At 44.0% G+C, this 21,808-nt stretch overlaps 1 protein-coding gene across 5 annotated transcripts; it reads right to left on the reverse strand.

Moving 5' to 3' along the window:
- Positions 1 to 3,049: 3,049 nt before the first annotated feature.
- PGAP4 (post-GPI attachment to proteins GalNAc transferase 4) lies at positions 3,050 to 15,541 on the reverse strand. Of its 5 annotated transcripts, none has more exons than XM_072360503.1 (3): positions 15,247 to 15,541; positions 13,113 to 13,235; positions 3,050 to 7,808 (listed from the first exon to the last, which is right to left on the reverse strand). In XM_072360503.1, exon 3 carries the CDS (start codon positions 7,684 to 7,686, stop codon positions 6,499 to 6,501), a length of 1,188 nt encoding a protein of 395 aa, XP_072216604.1. In that variant the 5' UTR covers positions 7,687 to 7,808; positions 13,113 to 13,235; positions 15,247 to 15,541; the 3' UTR covers positions 3,050 to 6,498. The 5 variants fall into 5 exon arrangements, with proteins under 5 accessions (XP_072216604.1, XP_072216603.1, XP_072216605.1 ...); XM_072360502.1 differs by having other exon boundaries at positions 13,113 to 13,238; XM_072360504.1 differs by having other exon boundaries at positions 15,074 to 15,541.
- Between the last annotated feature and the right edge of the window lie 6,267 nt (positions 15,542 to 21,808).

Raw genomic sequence — 21,808 nt, forward strand, 5'->3', positions numbered from 1 at the left:
ACTCCACAGAAGGTAAGAGGAATAAGCTTGCATGGCGAGGGGAATGCCGTGTACTTTCATTAAGCACAGAAGCTAAAAGATATCATTACCAACACAAACTTTTCTGCAGCAAAATCAGTGCATCAGCTGAATTATAAACCTGTTTCACCCAGCTGGTGTTTGAGCTTACAGTATTGTCATCTCTCTCAGCTTTCCAGTCACCTGACTTGTTCTGGATTTTATTTTATTTTATTTTTTATTTGTGTGTGTGTGTGTTTGTAACTTTAAGCCTTTTACAGAGTAACGTAATGCGGCTATGGGGCTGTGGCTAGCAAGATGTCTGTGTGAGCACCCCTGGTAGAGGGCTACAACAGCTTCAAAAGAGCTTGAATTTGTGGCCATGAGAAGCTGACTTCAAAGTATACATTACAGCACTGCTAAAAGACCTGTGTGGTTCTGTGTGGAGTCTGGAGTTGAATTCAGTGATCCTTATAGGTTCCTTCCAACTTGGGATACTCTGTGATATTTCTCTCTCACTAATGTGGCATAGCAGAAGTGAATTTTGTATTTGAATGGCTTGAATATTTTGACAATGTTGACTCTTCAACCTGAAGTCAACATATAAAAGTCGACAGAAGTATTCTGTGTATTAAGTGAGTTTTTAAAGACCACCAGAATCTTTCTTTATAGGAGGCTTAGGCCATTATCGGTGTTTTATTTTGTGCTTTTGCTTTTGACAGCACAAAACATATCATTTGCAAGTAGTGGAGTTTTACAGCCTAAGTGAGTTTAATAGCAGTCCTTGTAATATGCGTGTAATACTTTTGCTCTCAAAGGCTCTGTCAGTTCTGCACTGATGTTTTGAGTGAAGACTGTTGCTGGATGAAATACTTCAAAATGCGTGGAAAGCCTGGCTTAAATACATCAGGTAAAAAAAAGTTAGAATTGCTTACAATTCTTCTAGTTGCCGATTGTGTTTTTCTGTGTCTAGGAGTATCATTCTGATATTCATTTTTGCCTGCTTTTAGTATACCTTTAAAATGAAAATGAGCAAATGTGAAGACAGGCAAAAGAAAAACTGCAGTACACGTGAATATGCAGGATGAGGAAGTTTCAGAGATTACATAACTGTCCATCAAGAGAAGGATCAAAAACAAAACTAACTTAATGCTTCCCTCTGCACTTTAGGAAATGACATAGTCTGAATTTTATCAGAACTTGTGTACATGGTCAGACCTGTGAAAGGGTTTGAAATGAGGCGGAAAAAAATTGCTGAAACTTAGAAGAACATCTGAGTAGAATATGCATCCACATGAAAAACACCTGCCTCTGAGTGCCCCGGGAGAGTGTTGCCTGCGTGATGAGGTTAAAGTCTAATCAGAACAGATCAGCTGAGTGGAGTCTGCCTCCTCCTCACCTCTCTGCCTCATGCTGGATGTTTCCTGTTTTCTGTACTCTGCGGTCTTACCTAACTGTTTCAAAGTCCAGCTTGTTCATCCCTATCTAATCAGAGGTATTGTTTATTAAGTGATTTGTTTTTCTCATTCACCTACACTCCTAGCCCCCACTGATGAGAGCCTGTCCTTTAACCCTACTGAGAGAAATCACCTGTATTCCCAGTTCCACCGTACTCATCTGTGTTTGCAGGCACGTTGTATGTGGAGGGTGCTGGGCAGGGCTGGTGCAGGACCTCATTCAGGCCAGGAGGGCCTGTTTGTTCTTATGTCTTCTGGCTTAAAGCTGAGCTGCAACAAACATCATGGCTCAGAGTGAAATAGTCATTTCTGTGCTGGGGACAGCAAAGGGGGACACAACTTCAAATCAGGCTGCCAGTGGTGACATTTATGGGCTGTGTAAAATACCTGTTACAGGTCTTCTGCTTGTGTTGTACAGGACATGAAGATAAATGCAGTAATGACACTGGTTTCTGTGCCTTTCTGCTGACATTTTGCTTTTAAAAAGAAAGTTAAGTAAATAACTTGCTGCTAGAATGGAACACTTATCTGTTAATTACCACTTTGCCTAAGCAACACAGTTGCAAAAAAAGCACATTTAGGTACTGCATGCTAATGTTAGCATTCAGTTTGCAAAATACAGACTATGGCAGATGTCTGAAGTGGTCTTGTTTGCTGAAAATACCATTGTAATTATGGCTTCTATAGTGCAGGAAGAACATTGCACACTATGGCAGAAATTGAAAAAGCAAATAGACACTGAAGAATTCATACTTGGCCAGAGAGTTACCAACAGTGCAAGATAATACAACATTATTTTTCTTCTTAAAATTGGGAGTAGTTATGCAGCTGGGAATATGGCAAAGTCTTGGACATGGTCTGCTTTTGCTGTCTCTTTGCCTGTAGGAGCACAAATAAACAGGCCAGTAAGAATGTTCTCAAAGCATGACCTGTCAGGGCAGAAGGTTGTGTGGGGAAATGAAGGTATTCTACCAACTGAGACACATGAAGAAGCACAGCCAACAGATACATAATTCTATATGCATGATTGGCAGATATACTGCAGATTATCAGAACAGTATGCTGGACTCTAGCATTTGGAGATTTTGGATATAACATCTGTAAAGCTGGTGTGGAGATCCTCCAAGGCCCTTTTTAAACCTGTACTATCCAAGGAGTCAATGGCAAGTAATAAGTCCATGCAGATGCGAAAAGTGATAAGAGCAATATCTTTCTTCAGTCAAATTTAGTAAAGAAAGAGATGAATCTGCCAGTCAGAAAAACTAACAGTGACATAAAAGACAAAAGACACGACAGTTTTGATACAAATGCTGTTTATTTAATTATTTTTTTAGAAAGTTTGCTTGTAAATATCTTCAGAATAAAATAAAATAAAATAAAATAAAATAAAATAAAATAAAATAAAATAAAATAAAATAAAATAAAATAAAATAAAATAATCCTATATTTTAACAGAAGCACCTTGTGTCCAGACAAATTACTGTCAAAATAGCCGTTCTGGCCATTTGGAGCTCATCACAACTGAGAGAAAAGTCCTTCTCTCTTCAAATGCGGTACTTTCTCGCTAAGATATTGATACCTGCTGTGGTTAGAAAAACCTCTTGGGCTTCTATTCTAATAGAGTCTTATCATTTTATGCTTTGTTTTCTGCCAGGAATCGTGCTTATGTGCTAATGTTGGATATGCTTTGGAAACAGAGGTAGTTTTTTGTTTAACTGAATAATTCTCCCTGAATTTTGAGTCCTGCTGTCTGTCCCATGAAGCAGGGATCCTCCAGTGCAAGCAATAGTTGCTACATTGAAAACTAGTCCAGAACCAACATCCAACAAAACCCTTATTATTTCAGAAGTGGTTGGTCTGATTTTTTGAATGTGAGTCAGAACAACCTCAAGGCTGCGTTTCAAGGAGACGATGCTTGATCTTACATAGCCTGAGATATGACAACTCAGCCCCACTCTCCTGATGCAGAAGAGAAGTAAATGACTTTGGTGTTTGAAAATGCTCTCATAGCCCAACCTGTGGAATGAAATCCTGCAGGAATTTGGAATTAACTGTAACCTCCCCCTTTTTTTGTTTCCCTCCAAAGGCAAAACATGGTTCTCCAAATTGTCATTTCTTTTACAACATTTAGCACCAAAAGAAAAAAAAAAAAAAAAAAGGTCATTTTCAGCATTCCAAAGCACAGAAGATAGGCTTGTCTGTGGTGTCACAACTTCGTGATGGGCACTAAGTACCCAAATAACTCAGGACTAGCTACCAGCTGGCTCAGTGGAAGAACCACCTCCACTGTAAAGGTGGACTGGGCACTTAAGTGGCTTATCAGGAACTCTTTCACTGACAGGTTGGAGTTGCCCCCCCAAATGCTGTTTGAAAATGATTCTCCCAGCCAAACTCTCTTGGCTGTTTTTCTCTGTAAACGGCTTTCTAGTTTTAGTGGGATGCTTGAAGTTCACGTTCTCAGATATGAAGCTTAGTGAAATTACTGACTACTGTAACAACAGATTGTGCAATGCAGGGCAAAATAAAAAGAAAATAACATGGAGACAAACTGATATACAATTTCCCACATCAAAATATTTATTGACTCCGTATAGCTGGTTGCATTCTTATCTAAGGTTTCTTAAATCCTTTTCCTTCTTTCAGTTTTTCTTTCTCTATCCCACTTATTATAGAATCACAGAACCATAGAATCACGAAGGCTGGAAAAGACCTCCAAGATTCGTCAACCTATCACCAGTATTTCCCACTAAATCATGTCCCTCAGCACAGCATCTAAATGTTTCTTGAACACCTCCATGGTCAGTGACTCGACCAACTCTCTCGGCTGCCTGTTCCAGCACCTGACCACTCTTTTGGAGAAAAAAGTCTTCCTAGTATCCAAATTGTACTTTACAGTGAGGTTTGCTTTGCAAGAACGAGTGGACCTTCATGAAAATAACGGGGTGTTGTTCTGGATTTGTACAGGTTAAAGTGGAAAACAAACAAAAAAAAAAAGAGTGAAGAGAAAGCATACCACACTGACACATTCAAAGCTGAAGAAGCGTAAGAAACAAGTTGTACTTGCAGGTGCAGGCACTTAGTGGAATAAATAGGAAGTGACACTCACATCCTGCCATCTTACCTTGTTATCATAAAGCCCAAGAATAGGCTTGCCCACCTGCCACTGGTTGTTCTGTGTGACCATTTTGATATCTTTGGGATTTTCAGCAGCTAAGAATGAACTTAAGAGTTCTGCCTGTGCAATCTTTTCTGTGTCTTCTGGCAGAAGAGATGTTTGGCCTTTGGAATGACATGGAATCCACAAGCAAGCTTTATTCACATCTGATTTGCAAGGAAGATATCAAAGTGTCCTAGCTGATCTACTAAGCGAGCAAAGTTCATTTGTTTGAGCACACACTGCCCCAGGCTGTGAAGCCATTTCTAATTGGCTAACCTGTGTGGAGCACAGGTACTGATTGTTCAGTACCTGCTATGGACACACAGCTGGAGGCCTGCAGATGATTCACCTCTCAGGATTTTTATGCCTTTCCCCCCTATGACCAGACTTATTAAAAGCTAAAGGCTTAAATCACCTGGTAGAGACTGAGAAAAATAAAATTCAAAGTAGAGTTCTTCCTTTGGCAAGAGTAAAGGAACAAACAAACCTCCCCGAACAAAACTCAATGAAAATGCTGTGCTTGGTTAATTCTGAAGTTAGAAAACTGGTTACAAGTATAGCTCAACCAGATTTCACCTAAAAGTGAATTTGATTCAAAGCCCACTCAAGTCCGGGAGGGCTTTTTTCAGTTACATTTTGGTGACAGTCCTGATTTCCTATGATATCTCTGTTATCCCCATGGTTTTATATTTAACTGTGCTCACAGCTAAAGTACAAAGTACCTATCCCAAATGCCTGACAAACAGAGCAGGTTAAGTTAATGGGTCAGCAGAGGAGAGGCACTTTGATGTGTTGCTTCTTTATATGAACAGCTAGCTTTGTTTCTTACGGCCACTTTGCTTGCTGCCAGGAGCAGTGAGTGGACCACTTTGACAGAGCTGTCCATTACTGTTCCAAAATGAAATAAGGATCCCACTCTGTGGCAGCGCCTGATATAATCTTCCCTTTGCTTCTGTGCTGATGGGAAGTCAAGGTAAATTCCTGTTGAATGTGTAAGTCCAATCAGCAACTGATAAAGGCTCTTAACAACCTGGATCCTCTACAGCTAGTGGTGATACTCGCCAACATGGTAGTAATTATTGTTCCATTTCTGGAAGTGCATCTGTGCATTTGTGATGTGGCCGTGTAACACCAGTGGCTGTTATTCTGCTTTCCCATTCCGACCTTCTGAGCTGACCTTTAACAAAGCAGCAGAGACAAGTTTCCAACAGCGTCTGCTCTGAGGAAAAGGACAGGAAAGGGTATAGGTACAGACAGGATCTGTAAGGAGAGACAGTAAGAAATACTGAAATTCTTAGTAAAATTTGCAGAACCTACATAATTTCTCAGGGAAAGTTCTCAATATATCCATGCTGCTTTTGAAAGATGTGCCCAGAACCACGACTTTGAAATGGAAAGGACAGACGTCCTTCGTGAGGATGGGCAAATAAGAGCTCTTTTTTCTCACTAGCTTAAATTAGGCACATTCAACTTTGTCCAGCATTGCTGCTTCCCTAAGCCGAGAATTCTGTAATGAATGCAAAGGAGAGTTGGCAGTACAGCTGTTCATAATGGTGTAAGAGCTTCTCATTGATTGTGGTGAAGGAGAGTAAATGACCCACACTGTAATCTGAAAGCCTCCGCTTCCCTCTCACGTAGCATGACAGAATCATTAAGGTTGGATCAAATAGCCCAAGCCATATATGCTGTATGGTGATTCGTTCAAAATATATATTGGGATCTGCGTGTACATAAGCTTCATTTCTTGAGAAACTTCTTTTTCAAGAGTTGTTTTCTGTCCACTTGGAGGCAGTGGATGTTTGGCAGGGTGTTCAGCATTTGAGATTGCAGTGTCTCAGCTCAGTGACAAGGTTTTCAGGTCTTTGTGTGTAGAAAGGCATGAAGACATCACAGCAGTTTCGGGTTGTCATTTAGCCGAAGGCTGGAATACATTCCCACGTGCCGGACCAGGTTGGGTTCCACCACGTAGGCATTCTCCCCCTTCGTGCGCAGCAGTGAGTAGAGGGCAATGTCCTTAGCAAAACCCTGGCGACACTGCAGCCCCTTCAAGTAACCTAAGGCACGACGGGCAGAAGGAGCAGAGAACAGCATTGCAGGTGTGCAGCACTCTGTGACCGGCACAACATTATACAGCACAGGGTCCAGCCGGCGCAACTCCAGCAAGTAATGCCGTCCCACCAGCTCTGACAGTGCCATGCTGTAGGCAGCAAAGAACAAGATGATGGGCCAGTTCAGGCTCGGGCGTCCAGCTGCCCAGGAGTAGACATAGTTCAGCACAGGCCCCAGAAACATTCCCAAACCCAGCCACTCGAGGATTCGCATGGGCTCAGGATTGACGTACTGCTGAAGCCTCTCAGGATGGTAAAGTTTGAAGTAGAGTGCATCTCTGAGGTACTGTTTGGAGAATCGGGCTAAGAAGAGATGCTGCAGGACAGGGAATATCTCTTCCTCTGGCACAGCATCATCTTCCACTACCAGGACATATTCTGGGTTATATGCTAAGAGTGACTGCTCAAGGCAGAAGACATAGTCCTGCTTCTCTTTCTCAAAGTGGTTCACTCTGGGATCAGGGTCATCCCCAGTTTTGTCACGACTGACCATAGGAAAAAAGCTGCTCAGCAGCTTGACATCCTGATGACGACTGGGGTCAGGCTCCACGTTGCAGATAAGGACACGGTGGCTCTGGCAATTTGTCCCACATTGCTGGAGGAGGTGGTGGAAACGGGACGCCACCTGCAAGACATAGTGGAAATCATCCCGCCTCTGCACAGTGATAATGGTGACCAGCAGCAAGGGCCGAAAGGTTTCACTGTTGGAGTCCTTGGAGATATTTGATATCTGCAGCTTCTCAAAATAATGGAGGGCTGCCTGACCCTCCAGCTGGTTCTGCCTCAGGAACTCCTGGCTCATGGGATTCAGGTGCCAGCGCCGCAAATAAAAATAAGAGTAGAGGAGTCGGTGGCAAATCAGAGGAGCCAGCACACCAAATGTCACCACAGTCAGAGTGAGAAGGTGGATGAAAGGACTGGACCAGCGGCACCACCTCCCATAGAGCTGCCAGGCATAGTGTAACATAGCTGCTGCAAGAGGGCACTCCTACCTCAGGGCACCCAGTGCCCTCCCTCCTTCACTTGCACTGCATCTTCTCTGGGTCTCAAGATACCATTGTATTGGTGGCTGCCAAAGTTGGTCCACACCTGGTGAGGAAGAAGAAGGGTGGTTAATGAAACAGGAACTATCAGAATGGGAAAAGTATGATTTGAGGAGATGGAAAGCTTAGAGTAGGCACCAAGTAAGCCAAAAGAGAAGGCTGCTGAGGGGTCCATTGCAGTGGAGACATCACTGTCACAGGACCAAGAAGGAAGATGAGCAGAATGCCGTTAATGCTTTTTCACCACATAGGAGTTCTGATCTGAGTTAGCTAGGATTTCACTTGAAATGCAAAACAAACAAGCATCATGGGTGCAGAAGTATTGAGAAATGAATTTTTTTTCTGTCAAAAGCGCAGAAATTTCTGTTAATAGCAGAGATGCGGCTACTTGGTCACAGTGACATAATATCTGGATCATGGCCAAGAACCAAAGCCAGATCTCTGGTATCGTTGCCTAGCACATATTTGAAAGACAAACTTCTACCTCTGTGGAGTGACACATGCTTCCCTTCTGTCGCTTATACACTTCCAAAAGCCTGCATGTGTTTATACTTTACTCCAGAGAGTGTGAAGTGAGATAGCAAACACACCAATACACTTCACTAGAGGCGTGTGTACACTAGGTGCGATGTGTCTCCCTGCGAGATGTCTCCTTTTCTCCAGACCCTGTGAAATACACGCCAGCAGCAGGATTAGCAAGATACAACTGAGCTGTTTACTCAGCTTCATAATGTAAGAGGTTATACCTTTAATTTTAACCTCAGACATTTCTATATATCTATATACACACACACTCTAAGCAAGCACTCACCTTCACAGAAATGAGATTTTGCCATATCCAGCTTTCCTGCTCTGCTTCTCTGGGCTGCTACAAACACCAAACTCCTGGCTGTTGGTAGCTTACACCAAACTAGGGCATGTGGGCCATTTATGTAAATTCTCTCATGCCAGCAATTTCCCTTTATAACCTACTGTGTGACTTTCCTTTCTACTTGCTATTCCCCGTCCTTGTGAACTGAACTATTCATGTCCTCCATCTGACTCAATCGGTGGAGAATTTCTCCCATTTTTAACCTCCTGCATTCAGTAAATTCCTACCACAGAATGTTGCTCCCAGCCCTTTTTCCTTCTCTGCACTATTACCTGGAGCATCCTGAACAATGCTGTGTGGATGGGAAGCAGCCAGTGCCACGGTGTTTCATTCTGTGTCTCAAAAGAAAGAGACACGTAGAAGAAGTGACTCAGAGAACAGTGAGCAGGGTCTAAATCTGGGACTATTTCAGAACTGCCTTTATCACTCTTTTACATTTGCTACCTTCACTATTATGAGATCTGCTTCCTATTGCCTGATTGCAACCTGATAATCTTGTATAAAGGGTCTTTTACTGAGATTAATGGAAAATATATGAGAGTTGCTCCAAATCTTTGTTAGGGAACAGATCCTTAATGCTGTGACAGCTCGCACAGTCCTTGGGTAGACCTGTGACACCAGTGTAGTGCTATTCTAACGACTCGCAAAAATACAAGATTTCAAAGATTTTGTGTAAATAGAGATAACAAACTGGCATATTGATGCATGAGAATCTGCACTGTGTTCCCATAGCTTTCTTTTACTATTTTTTTCCTTATTGCACAACCTTGTTTCACAGACGCTATTGCATCAGTCACCTTGTAAAGGCATTAAAGGTGATGGCTGCATTTCAACCACCAGATCGAAGCCACCAAGGTTCACCGTATGAAGACCTGAGATTCATCAGATGTAAGGACCTCACATTCGAACACATTCATCCAACACCCAGGGCTTTCCCTCTTCTCATTTTGTGCGAACCAGTCACAAACCCAATAGGAACATACAAATGTGTAATCATTCTCATTCTCAACTCACAGTGGTGTACTTATGAGCCTCCTTGTGATGTGAGCAGCACTGTTGGTGCTGCGACTGAATCACTCTTCTAGCATCAAAGTGAGGAACACAATAGGAAAATACGAAGAGATGAGGAAGAACTAGAAGGTAGTTTAGTCCCTTGGTAGTAAGAAACTGACTTTCATCTGCAGCTAGCTATGACGGAGCAAGCACAGTGAGGCCACAGCAAGCTCTGCAAGTCCCAGGTTGTGTGTTGAAGTATTAATTAATAACCTTTACCAAAGCACTGACCAGTGAGAAGTGGGAACCATATCTTCGGTACAGCGCTGGTGAGGCCGACGCTGGGACACAGCCTCGCTGCAGCAATCATCGCTTCCGTGCAGCCCCGCAGTATCAGCTATGTTCCGGCTGCGGGCGTGCGCCGTCGCTCCCCCTGCGGGGCTCCGCGCTCACAGCACCGCGCTGTCCCCGTCCCTATGGGAGCTCAACCGCTGAGCACGCTGCAGGTTGAACAGTGCTTCTGGCTTAGCCTGGCTGCTGTGCTGAATAACAGCTCACTGCCAGAGGAAAAGGCTGCTTTTTCTGGGTAGCAGAACCACAGAGCCGAACAGCAGGCACAGCCGTATCAAGGGAGGTTCTGTTCGGATATTAGGAGAATTCTCCTAGAAAGAGTGGCAGTGCATTGGACTTGGCTGCCCAGGGAGGTGATGGAGTCACTGCCTCTGGAAGTGTTCAAGAAATGTGTGCATATGGTTCTGAGGGACACAGGTCAGTGGGCATGGTGGGGGTGCGCTGATGGCAGGACTTGGTGATCTTAGAGGTCTTTTCCAGCCAAAAACATTATGAGAACCCTAGGAAAGATGGGCCACCTCTCCACTTTTTGTCTGTTAGCACTGAGAACCGGGAGCTCTTGCTTTCACAGAGATAAAATTCATTCTTACAAGCAGAACTTGGGAGCAGAGATTCTCACTGGGCTGTTTTCAAGCTATCAGGATGGTTCTGGCCTTACAGAAGTTACTCTTCTGGTATATACATTACTCTTGGTAATGTAGCTTCTGTTTTTCCTCCATTTTGGAGATTCTGCTCTCTTCTAAGTATTTAAGCACCATTTCTAACTGTGAAGTTTAAGGTGAAAAGAATGAATCAGAGTTGAATTTTACAGTGTTTTAAAATGAAACTGCATGAATCATGGATAATAACTACTTTGCAGCCACCTAATTACTAGCAGTGGAGACCATTTCTATAGCAGCTCTATGTAGAACTGAACAATTGACATTAGACATGCATGGAAGCCATGTGGATACAATACAAAGCTTCATCTTTTTTCTTTACTTAGATCTTGGTACAGATTCCCTCTGGGGACCGCATCCACATCCAAATCTCTGTCTTCATTAGCCTCCTATTACTTGGCTGAGTTGCACTGATTAGGATAAAGTTACCTCTGCATACATTGAGGAAGAATAGAAAACACGTAACTTCCTCTCTGGGATGCAAAATACTGTCACCTGTGCTAGGGCTTTAAAGCTGATTTTCTGCCTGCTCCCAGCTTCTCTGCAGAGAGGTGTTCTGAGGGCAAGTATTCCTGGAGCAAAGCCTCCCACGAGTCATCACTGTCAGATTCTAGAGGCTCCTGGACTTCTGATTCAAGAGAGGCATCTCCATCCTCCACTGCCTCGCCCATAAGGAGGCACAGAGGCCAGGGGGCCTTCATTGCATGAAATACAGGTGGGCTTTTGGAGAGCGGCCTGGGAAGGCATGTTGTGACAGCAAAGAGCCACAGTGGTGTCAGCGGATGTGTTCATACTAATCTGTAGGTTTGACTTCTGTGTTCTTCCTGCAGTAGCACCCCAAGTTTAAACCTGGAGCAGAAAAGCACCACTGCCCCCCAACTTGGCTTTGTGCAGCCAAGCTGCAGCCTCAGGACCAGGTCTGTCCAGACTGACTTCCTCTGGCAGAGACAAGAGTTTTGTCCTGAGGGTGGTGGTGGTGGCAGTGCCCTAGCAGACAGTCCCGCTGGAGCCTGGGGTAAGCTGATTCAAGCATCACAAAGTTGTTAAGAGACACAGAAATTTCCTTCTGTTTCATACATACACGCTGCCAGCTCTCTGTTCTGTACAGTGAGGTTTCCACCATGATGAGTATAGTTGGACCAGATGGCCGGCTTTTCTCATCTACAATTCATAGTACAACAATTCCTTTCCTGTTTTCTGACAATTTTGAGCAAGTGAGATGCCAGATAATGTTTCCGCAATGTGTTCAGAATTGTATTGAAAACAGCAGCGTCACGTAGAAGGCAAGTGCTTGCACATCTGACCATTACATTTACATGTAACAGTAGGAGTTAGGCTCCCTAGGAAAGAAAAATCATTCTGGCAAGATATGCTTCTAAAAACATTCAGCAGAACACTAATGGAAAGAGCTCAGCAGTTTTCCTTATACACTTTATTAGCAAGTGCAAACACATCTCCCACATCTTCTGTTTCAAGCACTGTTTATGGCAGCTGCCATTATTTCGTTTCTAGGCAAACCTGGAACCAGTTAGTGCCAATAGCTGGCCAGTAGAGTACATGGTCAAATTTATAATGAAGCAGCCATGGGCTATGGTAGTCATTACTGTTAAAAAGTCCTGTTTGCCCTTGTTTCCTGTGACACAGTGAACGTCAAATAAGCCTGGCTGTTTTGTTACAGTTTAGCTGAAAATACTCAGGGCTATGGCAAGGACCATGGTTACTGGTGATGCGATTCTCAGTTCTTTCAGGCTTGATGGTCTGTGTGTTAAAGACACAGCATTGCTATGGTGTAAGAGGTTGGTGATAGCTAAAACTGTAAGAGAGGTGGCTGGGGAAGTGGAGAAGTGGAGCAGGTTTGGACATGGTGCCCTGTGGCAGTTAGATGTGGTAAGAGGCAGTAATCAAAAGAGCAGCAGGCTGTTTTCACCTGCCATTCCTCAACTTTTCCTGACAAATTATCTGGAATTTGAGCATTTCTAAAAGAATGAAAATACACAGATATACATGAATCATACAATCGTAGAATCACAAAAGTTGGAAAAGACCTCTAAGATCACCAAGTCCAACCACCAACCCGTCACAACCATGCCCACTAACCCTGGTCCCCAGATGCCACATCACCAGGGTTCTCAAGTACCTCTAGGGATGGTGACTCCACCGCCTTCCTGTACAGCCTGTTCAGAAGGCAGTGATTCATAACCCCATTAGGAAACCCCAGAAACTGTACAATTCCATCTTGAATGCATTCTGATAGGTAGACCTTTTCTTCTTCTCAAACTGCAGTTAACAAATACTTCATAAATCCCTGGAAATCCAGGGACCACAGTTTGAAAGCTACTGAACTACCAAGCAAAGTATGTGGATGTGGCAGCTGGAAGACACTTTCTACATTCTCCTTGAATTAACAAAGTACAAACATGCCACTATTAAAACAGGCTGTGAACTGAATGTATTTCAACTGCGGTTATTTCCTTACCTTCTCTCTTCCTTCTCTCTTCCTTTTCTACACAGAGCCAAAGTGTACCATCCTCAGCCCCTGCTGGCTTTCAGCTGGCTGCTCCTGCTGTGCGAAGCCACAGGAAAGTGATGTTTTCCTCCACTGCTATCAAGCAGAAATGTCAGTGTTAAGATCAAGTGGGTGTGAAAAGCAGCTTGGAGAAGAGAGTTGTGTGAAATAATAGCTCCACACAGAGATTTAAGGCAAGCAGCTTTGCTAAGAGCCATCTTTTAGTAGATGACAACAAAGGTTGATGTGACTTTTATTTATGCAATCTGTATCTTTCTTAATCTACTTCTTTTTTTCTACGCCCGAGGTAAACACACACACACAAATGTTGTAATAGAACTTGATAATATTCTGTATAAAAACAGGTGTGTGTTTTCTGCCTGAAGCCCTCCAAAATCTGAGGAGTGGATTTTTATTTGAGCTCACTTCTGCTTTATAATAAAGTCTGCTTCTCTGTAAGTGGCATTAGACAAAGCTGCTGCTAACAATGGCATCAGCTATTGCCTTTTGCTGTCTACTCTCAGAAGCTCAAAGCCAAATACTCTGACTCACCGGAGGTGCTACAGATCATTTTATTTTATCACTTTGTGTCACAATGCTCTGCTAAAATAAGAGCTGATTGCAAGACACTGAAATAAACATGGCAAGAGGTGACTTCCACTGTAATGGATCCTCAGCCTATGAATATGAAAGGTAGGAGGGAGGCCATTTTTCCCCAGATATGTAACAGATCTGTCTGGTTTTGATATCATGATGGCATTATTGGTTTGATCGTACTGGTAACGCACACAGGCAAGTTATTCAAGGTAGATATTGAGAAAGAGAATAGCTGTTAAATGGGGCGTGCTTCAGTAAAGCACCCTTAGAACACAAGATCTGCAGGGCAAAGGATGCAGCACTGTGAAGGGAATGGGTGTGGTGTGGGCTGCCCAGCTCAGAGGGCAGTGCAGCCTTGCTGCTGCTCACTGAGAGTGCAAAGAATAGAATACAGCAATAGGGAAACAGGACACGGCTTTTGTGAGCAAAGGCCTTGGCTGTTAAGGCTGCACATTTCCTGTTAGGAATTCTGGAATGCTGTTACATGTTTACGTAGCAATAAAACCACAGAACTATACCAGGTGGCTGCTGCAGTATTCTGATTCTGACCACAGCAGAACTGTTTGGCTACATGGATAAGCAGCACTTCTCTTGGGGCACTGCCTGTTGGTGTCAATGACACTGCTTCCTCTCTGCACCTCTCTGCATTTGGAGGTTTCTTCCTTCTCTCCCACAGCTGAAAGGTGCAGTGAGTGTGAGTTCTGGTTCCAGAGGACACCAGGAAACTCCAGGGGAAAAAAAAAATGGGACAGATGCAGTAGCTGAGAAACAGTCAGGTGTATGGTTACTACTGAAAGCAGCAGATTTCACACGTGCAGCTCTACCAGTCTTTGTGCCCTTGCCCACGCCTGCTTAACCTGCGGTGTCCTAATGGCAGCCCATCACTGCACACAAGGAGGTTTTCTCTGCAGCCTTGTGAACGCAAGAAGCCTACGAACCTGTCCCTCATGCCGGTACCACGTCACGCTGTGCAGCACCATCCGCTGCAGCTTCCTCCCCAGACTAACGACGGTGACTTCAGCCCCTGCGCTGCTGAGGTGCTCCCCGCAACTCGGGAGCGCCCCAGGGTAGCAGCGTTGTCCCCTCGGGACAGGCGGGACGGGAGCTTTCCAGTACCACCCCACCCCCCTCGCCCGCTCTCAGGCTGAGGGCGGCACCGATGGCAGGAAGGAAGGAAGCTGCCTCTTTTTTCTGGTTCCCGTTTTCCCCCGTTCCCATTCTCATTCGCCGTGGGAAGCACCATCCAAGGCCCAGCCGCGCCCCGTCCCCCCTCACGGCCGCCGTGCGCTCCCCGCGTCAGAGCCGCCCCTCCCGTCCGGCCCCGCTGCGCTCACCCAAATCCCTCTTTTCTTTCCCCTCTCTCTCCGCTCCCTCCCTTCCGGGCCGTCAGGGTGCGATTAAACCATCCGAAAGAAGGCAAAGAGCGGACGGGAGCCGAAAACAAGAGGGGAGGCGGAGAGCGGATGGAGATTCCCCCAGCGGCGCCCGAGGAGCAGCGAAGCGTTACCCCGCTCGGTGCCGAAGCTGTGCAGTCCTCCGCAGGCTCTGGGCGCTACCCGGGTGCCTCTACCGGGCCGCGCCGCCCGTCCCTCTCCTCTGCCAAAGCCGCGGTGCCCGCCCTGCGCAGGGTCCGCCCCGCACACCCCGGCGGGGGCCGCAGTGCGTGGGGACAGCGGCCGCCCCAGCGCAGCGCTGGAGCGCATCGCCTCCCGCCGATCCGCCGTGCTCCCTGCGCTCCTCTGCTGCCCACGCACCTTCCCGCAGTGCCGCCTTAAACCTTCGATCTGCCAATTACTCCTAACCGCGGCTGGCTGAGGTGTGCCATTGAGAAAGTTGTCTTTCGAACAGGCTCCCTCCCTTTGTGCCCAGATTTTGCAGGGGGGAGGGGGCACGCGTGTTTAGGCTGAATGATTGCAGGCTGTGGCCTCTCACTGCTTGAACAAATATGAAATGGGGGGAAAAAAAAAGAAAGAAAAAAAAAAAAGAAAAAAGAAAAAAAAAATTGCTTGCACTACCAGCACAACGCTGTATTTTATAAGGCACAGGCAGGACTTTGCCAAAACTTGATCCTGCTGATCCTATGGGCAGAAGGCTCCAGCACGTGTGGCACTGCTGAGATAGAGTGGTCTGAGGGAGACCTTATTGCCCTCTGCAACTCCTTGAAAGGAGGTTGTGGCGAGGAGGGAGTTCACCTCTGCTGCTGGGTAACAGTGCCTCAAGTTGCACCAGTGGAGGGTCAGCTTGAATGTTGGGAAACTTTCTCTGTAAGAGTAGTCAGGTGCCCAAACAGGCTGCCCAGGGAGGTGGTGGAGCCAGCAGGGAGAGTCCCAGGAAGTGTCCAAGAATGGTAGAGATGTGACACTGAGGGTCGTGATTAATGAGCATGGTGGGCTAATGGTTGGCACAGATGGTATTAAGGGTCTTTTCCAACCTCAATGATTCTGTGGTTCTATATTTTGTTATAATTTTAACTTCACAGCTTACATTGTTTCCTCTGGTAAGCGCTGTGAACAAAGTTAGCTTTTGGGTTCTCACTGCATACCACTGGTAAGAGCCATTGCTCAGCCAAGGCTTTTTATTGTGGAGATAATGTGGATGAAGGTGCAAAAAGCCAGAAGTATGGCAATGCTCAAAGAAGAAATCATTGTTTGTTTGTTTGTTTGCTTGTTTTTCATGTGTTTTGTTTCCCAGAGTCTTTTATTTTACACAACCTTTCACTTTATCTGCCAATTTTGAGCAACTGATTTCATTCTCTACCTTCCTCTTACACGTTCTCAGGACTCCAAATACTGATGCACTTGAAAATGATAGATCCAGGCTCAGGATGGAGGAAGTGGGATGGAAAAGGGTTACTACAGGGAAGTGGGATGGAAAAGGGTTTCTTATATGTTCATAAGAGCTCCATTGGTGTACTCTTCCCTGGATTAGAATTGCAGAATTTGTGAGAAACATGGAATATTTTTTCTCCCTCCTTTGACAGTATGTGTGTGGGAGAGCTGCTGAGTGACATCAGTCAAAACACACACTGCAGTGCACCCAGCGTTAATTCAGATGGAGTTTCAGATAGCAGAACAATTTGGCAGCAGTAAATTAACAAGAATGGGCCACAAGGCCTTCTCTGCCAGATGGATGTTTGGGTAATTGTATTTTCGTATAAAGCCTTTCTTTATAGTCCTCTCTGCTGCTAGCTGACTCAGCTCACTGTTTCACATGGAACTCCTGACAGCCACTCTTCAACACTTACTCCTATAAAACAGGTGGAGGGAGAAAAGCCACAGGTAATTCTTGGTCAGAAGCATATCTGCCATCCCTGACTGCTCGTTGCCATCACGGTGCTCTGTTCCCTGCTGCGTGTTGGCATGAGAGAGGCTGATCTGGCTGAAAAAAAATAAACCTTTTCTTATGATGGATTATTTCTTATCCGGATCACTTTCAGCCCACCCCACCAAGCGATTATGTCAGCCTCACAGGGCAGGCAGGTCCTGGAGAGCAGAAATGAATATTTGGGAACGTGACCGTGCATGTAGTAACCTAAGAGCAGTCTAAGATGCCCTTGTGAATTTATTCATTTGTATAATGGCAGGACAAGCCTTCAAAGTTATAATCAGAAAAAAAATAAAATAAAAAATCATGTGGTGAGAATTGGGTCCAAGCAGGGGAGGTTCAGAGCAGCCATGTAGATAAGAGAATTTTCTGTTGTTAAAATAATATTTTCTGTGCCATGCAATTGGCCACTCATAGCACCAAACGTTTTGTGCAAGTGGAAGGAGTTATTTTTTGTTAGTTTGTTTGAGATCAAGTACAGCTCTTGCTTTTTATAAAACACACTTGTTAGCAGCTGGACAAGCTAACAGGGTGATGTCTGGATGCTTGCACAACATGCTCAGCACTCCCAGCAAACAGCAGAGCAGAAATTCATGTTCTTAAATGCAGCTGAATTGAGAACCCTGTCCTCTAATGGATCTGTGTCATTCATGTCCAGGCATCTCTTTCAAAAACACCTGTAGTACTTGTCTCATCTTCCTTGTGGCCCCACTCCTGCGTTGTGGGTCTCTGCATGAAGCCTAAAGCAGCAGCAGGCTTACATGTGAAACCGACCTCCTTCATCCAGCTGCAATGAAACTTGACAAACATTCAAAATGTCTTAGGGTCACACAGGTAGCTGTGAAATGCCAGGAGAAAGACAGACAGAAAGAAAAGAAGGAAGAACGATTTTGTAAGCCTAATGTCCTTAAGATAAAATCCAAAGAAAGTGCATTCTAGCAGGAGGAATGAACAGCATGTTTAACACAACATGTTGTACCAGTATGTGTATATCCTGGTCAGCCCTATAGGGTGTGATGTTCTGTGGTGCAGTGACTACATTACACATCTACATTTAGCTAATAGATGGCAGTAATTACCTGGCTATTCCTGTACCTCCTGAATATCTTATCTGATATTCAGTTCAACAGATACATTTTAAGTGTTTTTCTTCTCTTGCTACTTTAAAAAAATTCCACAGGGTAAACCAAGTAATAGTTCGTGCTCATATTCTGCTTTGTAAGAAGCAGCAGACATTTCTGTTGGCAGTTTTTAATAGGAATTTGATGAATATTGATGAAAACCAAATTACGTACACTGGCTTTTTCTGGATTTCTTTTAGAGTTAGTGTTGATCACCGGGGAAACAGAAACTATTCATGGTCCTCTGTTGTACATCAGAAACTGTGAGCTTATATGTCAGAGCTTTTGTGTTTGACTTTAGACAATAGTGGCGAGATTAAATGCAGCTCCAAAGCAGACAAATTAGCTGCCTTAGCTATCCAGGATACACGAACATTTCTGAAAAGCCTGGAATCTTTTGATCTTTGGAATGTAAGCTTTTAAAATAAGGGTGATGAGGCTCTGGCACAGTTTGTCCAGAGAGGTGGTGGATGTCACATCCCTGAAGATACTGGGCTGAACAAGGCTCTGAGCACCTGATGGAGCTGTAGTTGTCCTACTCATTGCAGGCGAGTTGGACTAGATGGCTTCTGAGGGTCCCTTCCAACTCAAATGATTCTATGATTCCATGATCTTTTCCTTAGAGTCTGTATGTTCAGTTATCTATTAAGGACTAAGTATTCTTCATACACTTCCCAGGCCTGAGATCTGCTATACATAACTGCTTTTCAGACCTTATTTCTAAAACTAATTCATCTTGCAGATACATTGTTATATACTGTTCCGTTAAGCTCTTCTACCTACACTCTACATATCTGAAGATGACAGAAACAATTATTGCTAACAGCAATCCAGTTCTTTTCAGAGACTACTGCCTGTCACACACACATAACTTTTCTGTGCTTTCTTTGCTTCTCTGATCAAATCATCAAATGGGGCTGTTTACAGCAAAATAGTGATTTGAGGTAACACTACAAGGTGTCCAATTATGGTAAGATTTCAGGACTACAGGTATGATGACACTTAGAGAAATGGATGTATCTTACCAGCTTAATTGTAATACTCTGTGGCCCAATAACTTGGCTGCCAAACTCCAGCATTCCAAGTCCTGCAGCCCACAAAGGCACAAAGTTATCAACTAAGAAATGGAATAACGTGGCTCTCCAACTGCTGTTAGAATACACAGGCTTTCAGTTAACTGCTGCGTGTTGTAACGTAGGAGAACAGTCTGAAACACTGAACATTTTGCAATGCTAAAAACCCTAATGGGGTAAATTGTCAAGACATGAGGTTTCCAAACAGATGATTTCTAAACAAGAACTATTCCCCTGGACTTCTGGAAAGACTTTAATTTCTCCTTGCAAAAGGGAGTCAAAGTTATTTTGAATGGTTGCTGAGCACACAACAAAGTCTATGACTATGTGAGAAGCATGGAGCACAGATAAATTGTAGTTGTTCTCTTCGATAGTAGATTTTCAGGTGTGCGCTTCTGGAACTAGAGTTCCACTGTGGGGGTGAGATAGACTGATGCATAGATGGAAAATCCAGGTAGCACTAGAATGAGGTTTTAACCATGCAAAGACTGTCAGGAAAATTGTATCAAATGATGGCTATTTTTACACAGCATCAAATCTCTAAGAGAGCATAATTTGAAACTGAAGTAGTCTTAATTTTTTTTTTTTAATTTTTTTATTTTTCCTCCTAAACAATAGTGTCTCTGCAGGATGTAACAAAGACTAAATAGTTGGCCTTTAGTACATATTTTTAATTAATACAGACAAATTTTCTTGGATGTTTAAGTTTAGACAAGTCTTAGGAATCCAGCTAGAGGCACAAGCCTTACTTGAAGAGTGATAGAAAAGTTCATGAATGAGTGTCTCATCTAGGTCTAAAATTATACCTGCTATATTAACTAGAACTCAGGATGAAGCCGACTGTTTTTTTTTTTTTTGTTTGTTTGTTTGTTTGTTTGTTTGTTTTCTAGAGCTTATTCTGTAAATTTCTCTGCTGATAGGAATGATCCGATTTTCCCAGTCTTACAGGACAACATATAGAACTTCCCAAGATCCAACAAATTTTTGAATATCAGCTCTTAAAAATGTAAACACATCTGTTAGTATGGGTAGTACAAATATGTTTAAGTTAAGGAAACCATTTATAGCAGTTTCTAAAATCTTGTGCACACAGGATCTGTCCATATGCAGTCTGCAAATTAGGGAGTTAAGCTGATTGGCAAGAAAAACAGAAAGAAAACACTCAAGCTCCTGCTCCATTTTCTGGGCCTCTTCATCTATCACTGCTGCAAACAGGCAGTAAGATAACAAGGTAACTGTGCACCCTCCAGCAACTTTGTGGAGACATCAAGCTGTGTGGTGCAGTTGACATGCACAAAGGACAGGATGCTGTTCAGTGAGACCTAAACTAGCTGAGCAGTGGGTCCTGGAGAACCTCATAAGATTCAGCAAATCCAAGGGCAAGGTCTTGCACCTGGGCTGTGGCAATTCTCACTATCAGTATAAGCTGGGGAACAAAAAGATTAAGCACAGCCCTGGTGAAAAGGACTTGGATTACTAGTAGATGGTAAGGAGAACATGAGCCATCAGTGTGCCCTTGCAGCCCAGAAAGCCAACTGTGTCTTGAGTCGCATCAAAAGAAGCATAGCCAGCTGGGTGAGGGAGCTGGTCCTGCCCCTTTTTGCTGGTGAGACCTCACCTGGAGTACTGTGTCCAGACAGAGTCCTCAGTACAGAATAGAGATGGACCTGCTGGAGTGTATCCAGAGGAGGGTCATAAAAATGATTCAAGAGAAGGAATATGCCCTTGTGAGAACAGGCTGAGAGGGCTAGGGCTCTTCAGCCTGGAAAAGGGAAGGCTCAGGGAAGACCTGGTAGCTGCAGTAAGAGTGATGAGGCTCTGGAACAGGTTACCCAGAGAGCTGGTTGATGCCTTGGAGACATTCAAGGCCAGACTGGACCAGGCTTTGAGCACCCTAATGGAGCTGTAGCTGTCTCTGTTCATTGCAGGGATGTTGGACTAGGTGGCCTTAAAGGTTTCCTTCCAACTTCAATAATTATATGAACAGATAATAATCCCTGTTGAGTGCCCTCTTTACCTTACTTACTGATGTCTTCCATTCCTTCTTTCTTTAGACTACCTGCCAGGATGTTTTGGATCAAGAGATCAAGCATGTGCACTTCTCTTCTATATAGTCTTCCCTTTTAGTTGGCCAGTTCTAGCATTTATTTTCCCGTAGCTCCAGGGTTGGCTGGTACTTCAGCCACTGTTGGTTACTGTAGGAGATCATATTTGTGACTTACTGAGCTGTGTAGAAGTTACTGCTACAGTGTAGAAGCTAACATATACAATGCTAGTGCCTGGATTATGCATAAAGTGCCACCCTTGTTATTTTACTAAACAGGAGAAGGAATTACGTAAGGTATGTTTCACAGAACTCATTATTTTATAAGATACAGCCACCTAATGACCTCCTGTATTCACACCTGTATTCTCTACTTAGCTTACAACATCAAGTGCTTCTCTGTAGGAGGGAGACAATTAGGGAAGTAAAATGTCTGCAAGGCAAAAATAAGTTAAGGATTTCTGTGCAAAGTGTAATTACATTTCTGCCCAAATGAGTTCTAGTCAG

This window comes from Excalfactoria chinensis, chromosome Z (genome assembly GCF_039878825.1).
Source record: "Excalfactoria chinensis isolate bCotChi1 chromosome Z, bCotChi1.hap2, whole genome shotgun sequence".
NCBI classification, from domain to species: domain Eukaryota; kingdom Metazoa; phylum Chordata; class Aves; order Galliformes; family Phasianidae; genus Excalfactoria; species Excalfactoria chinensis.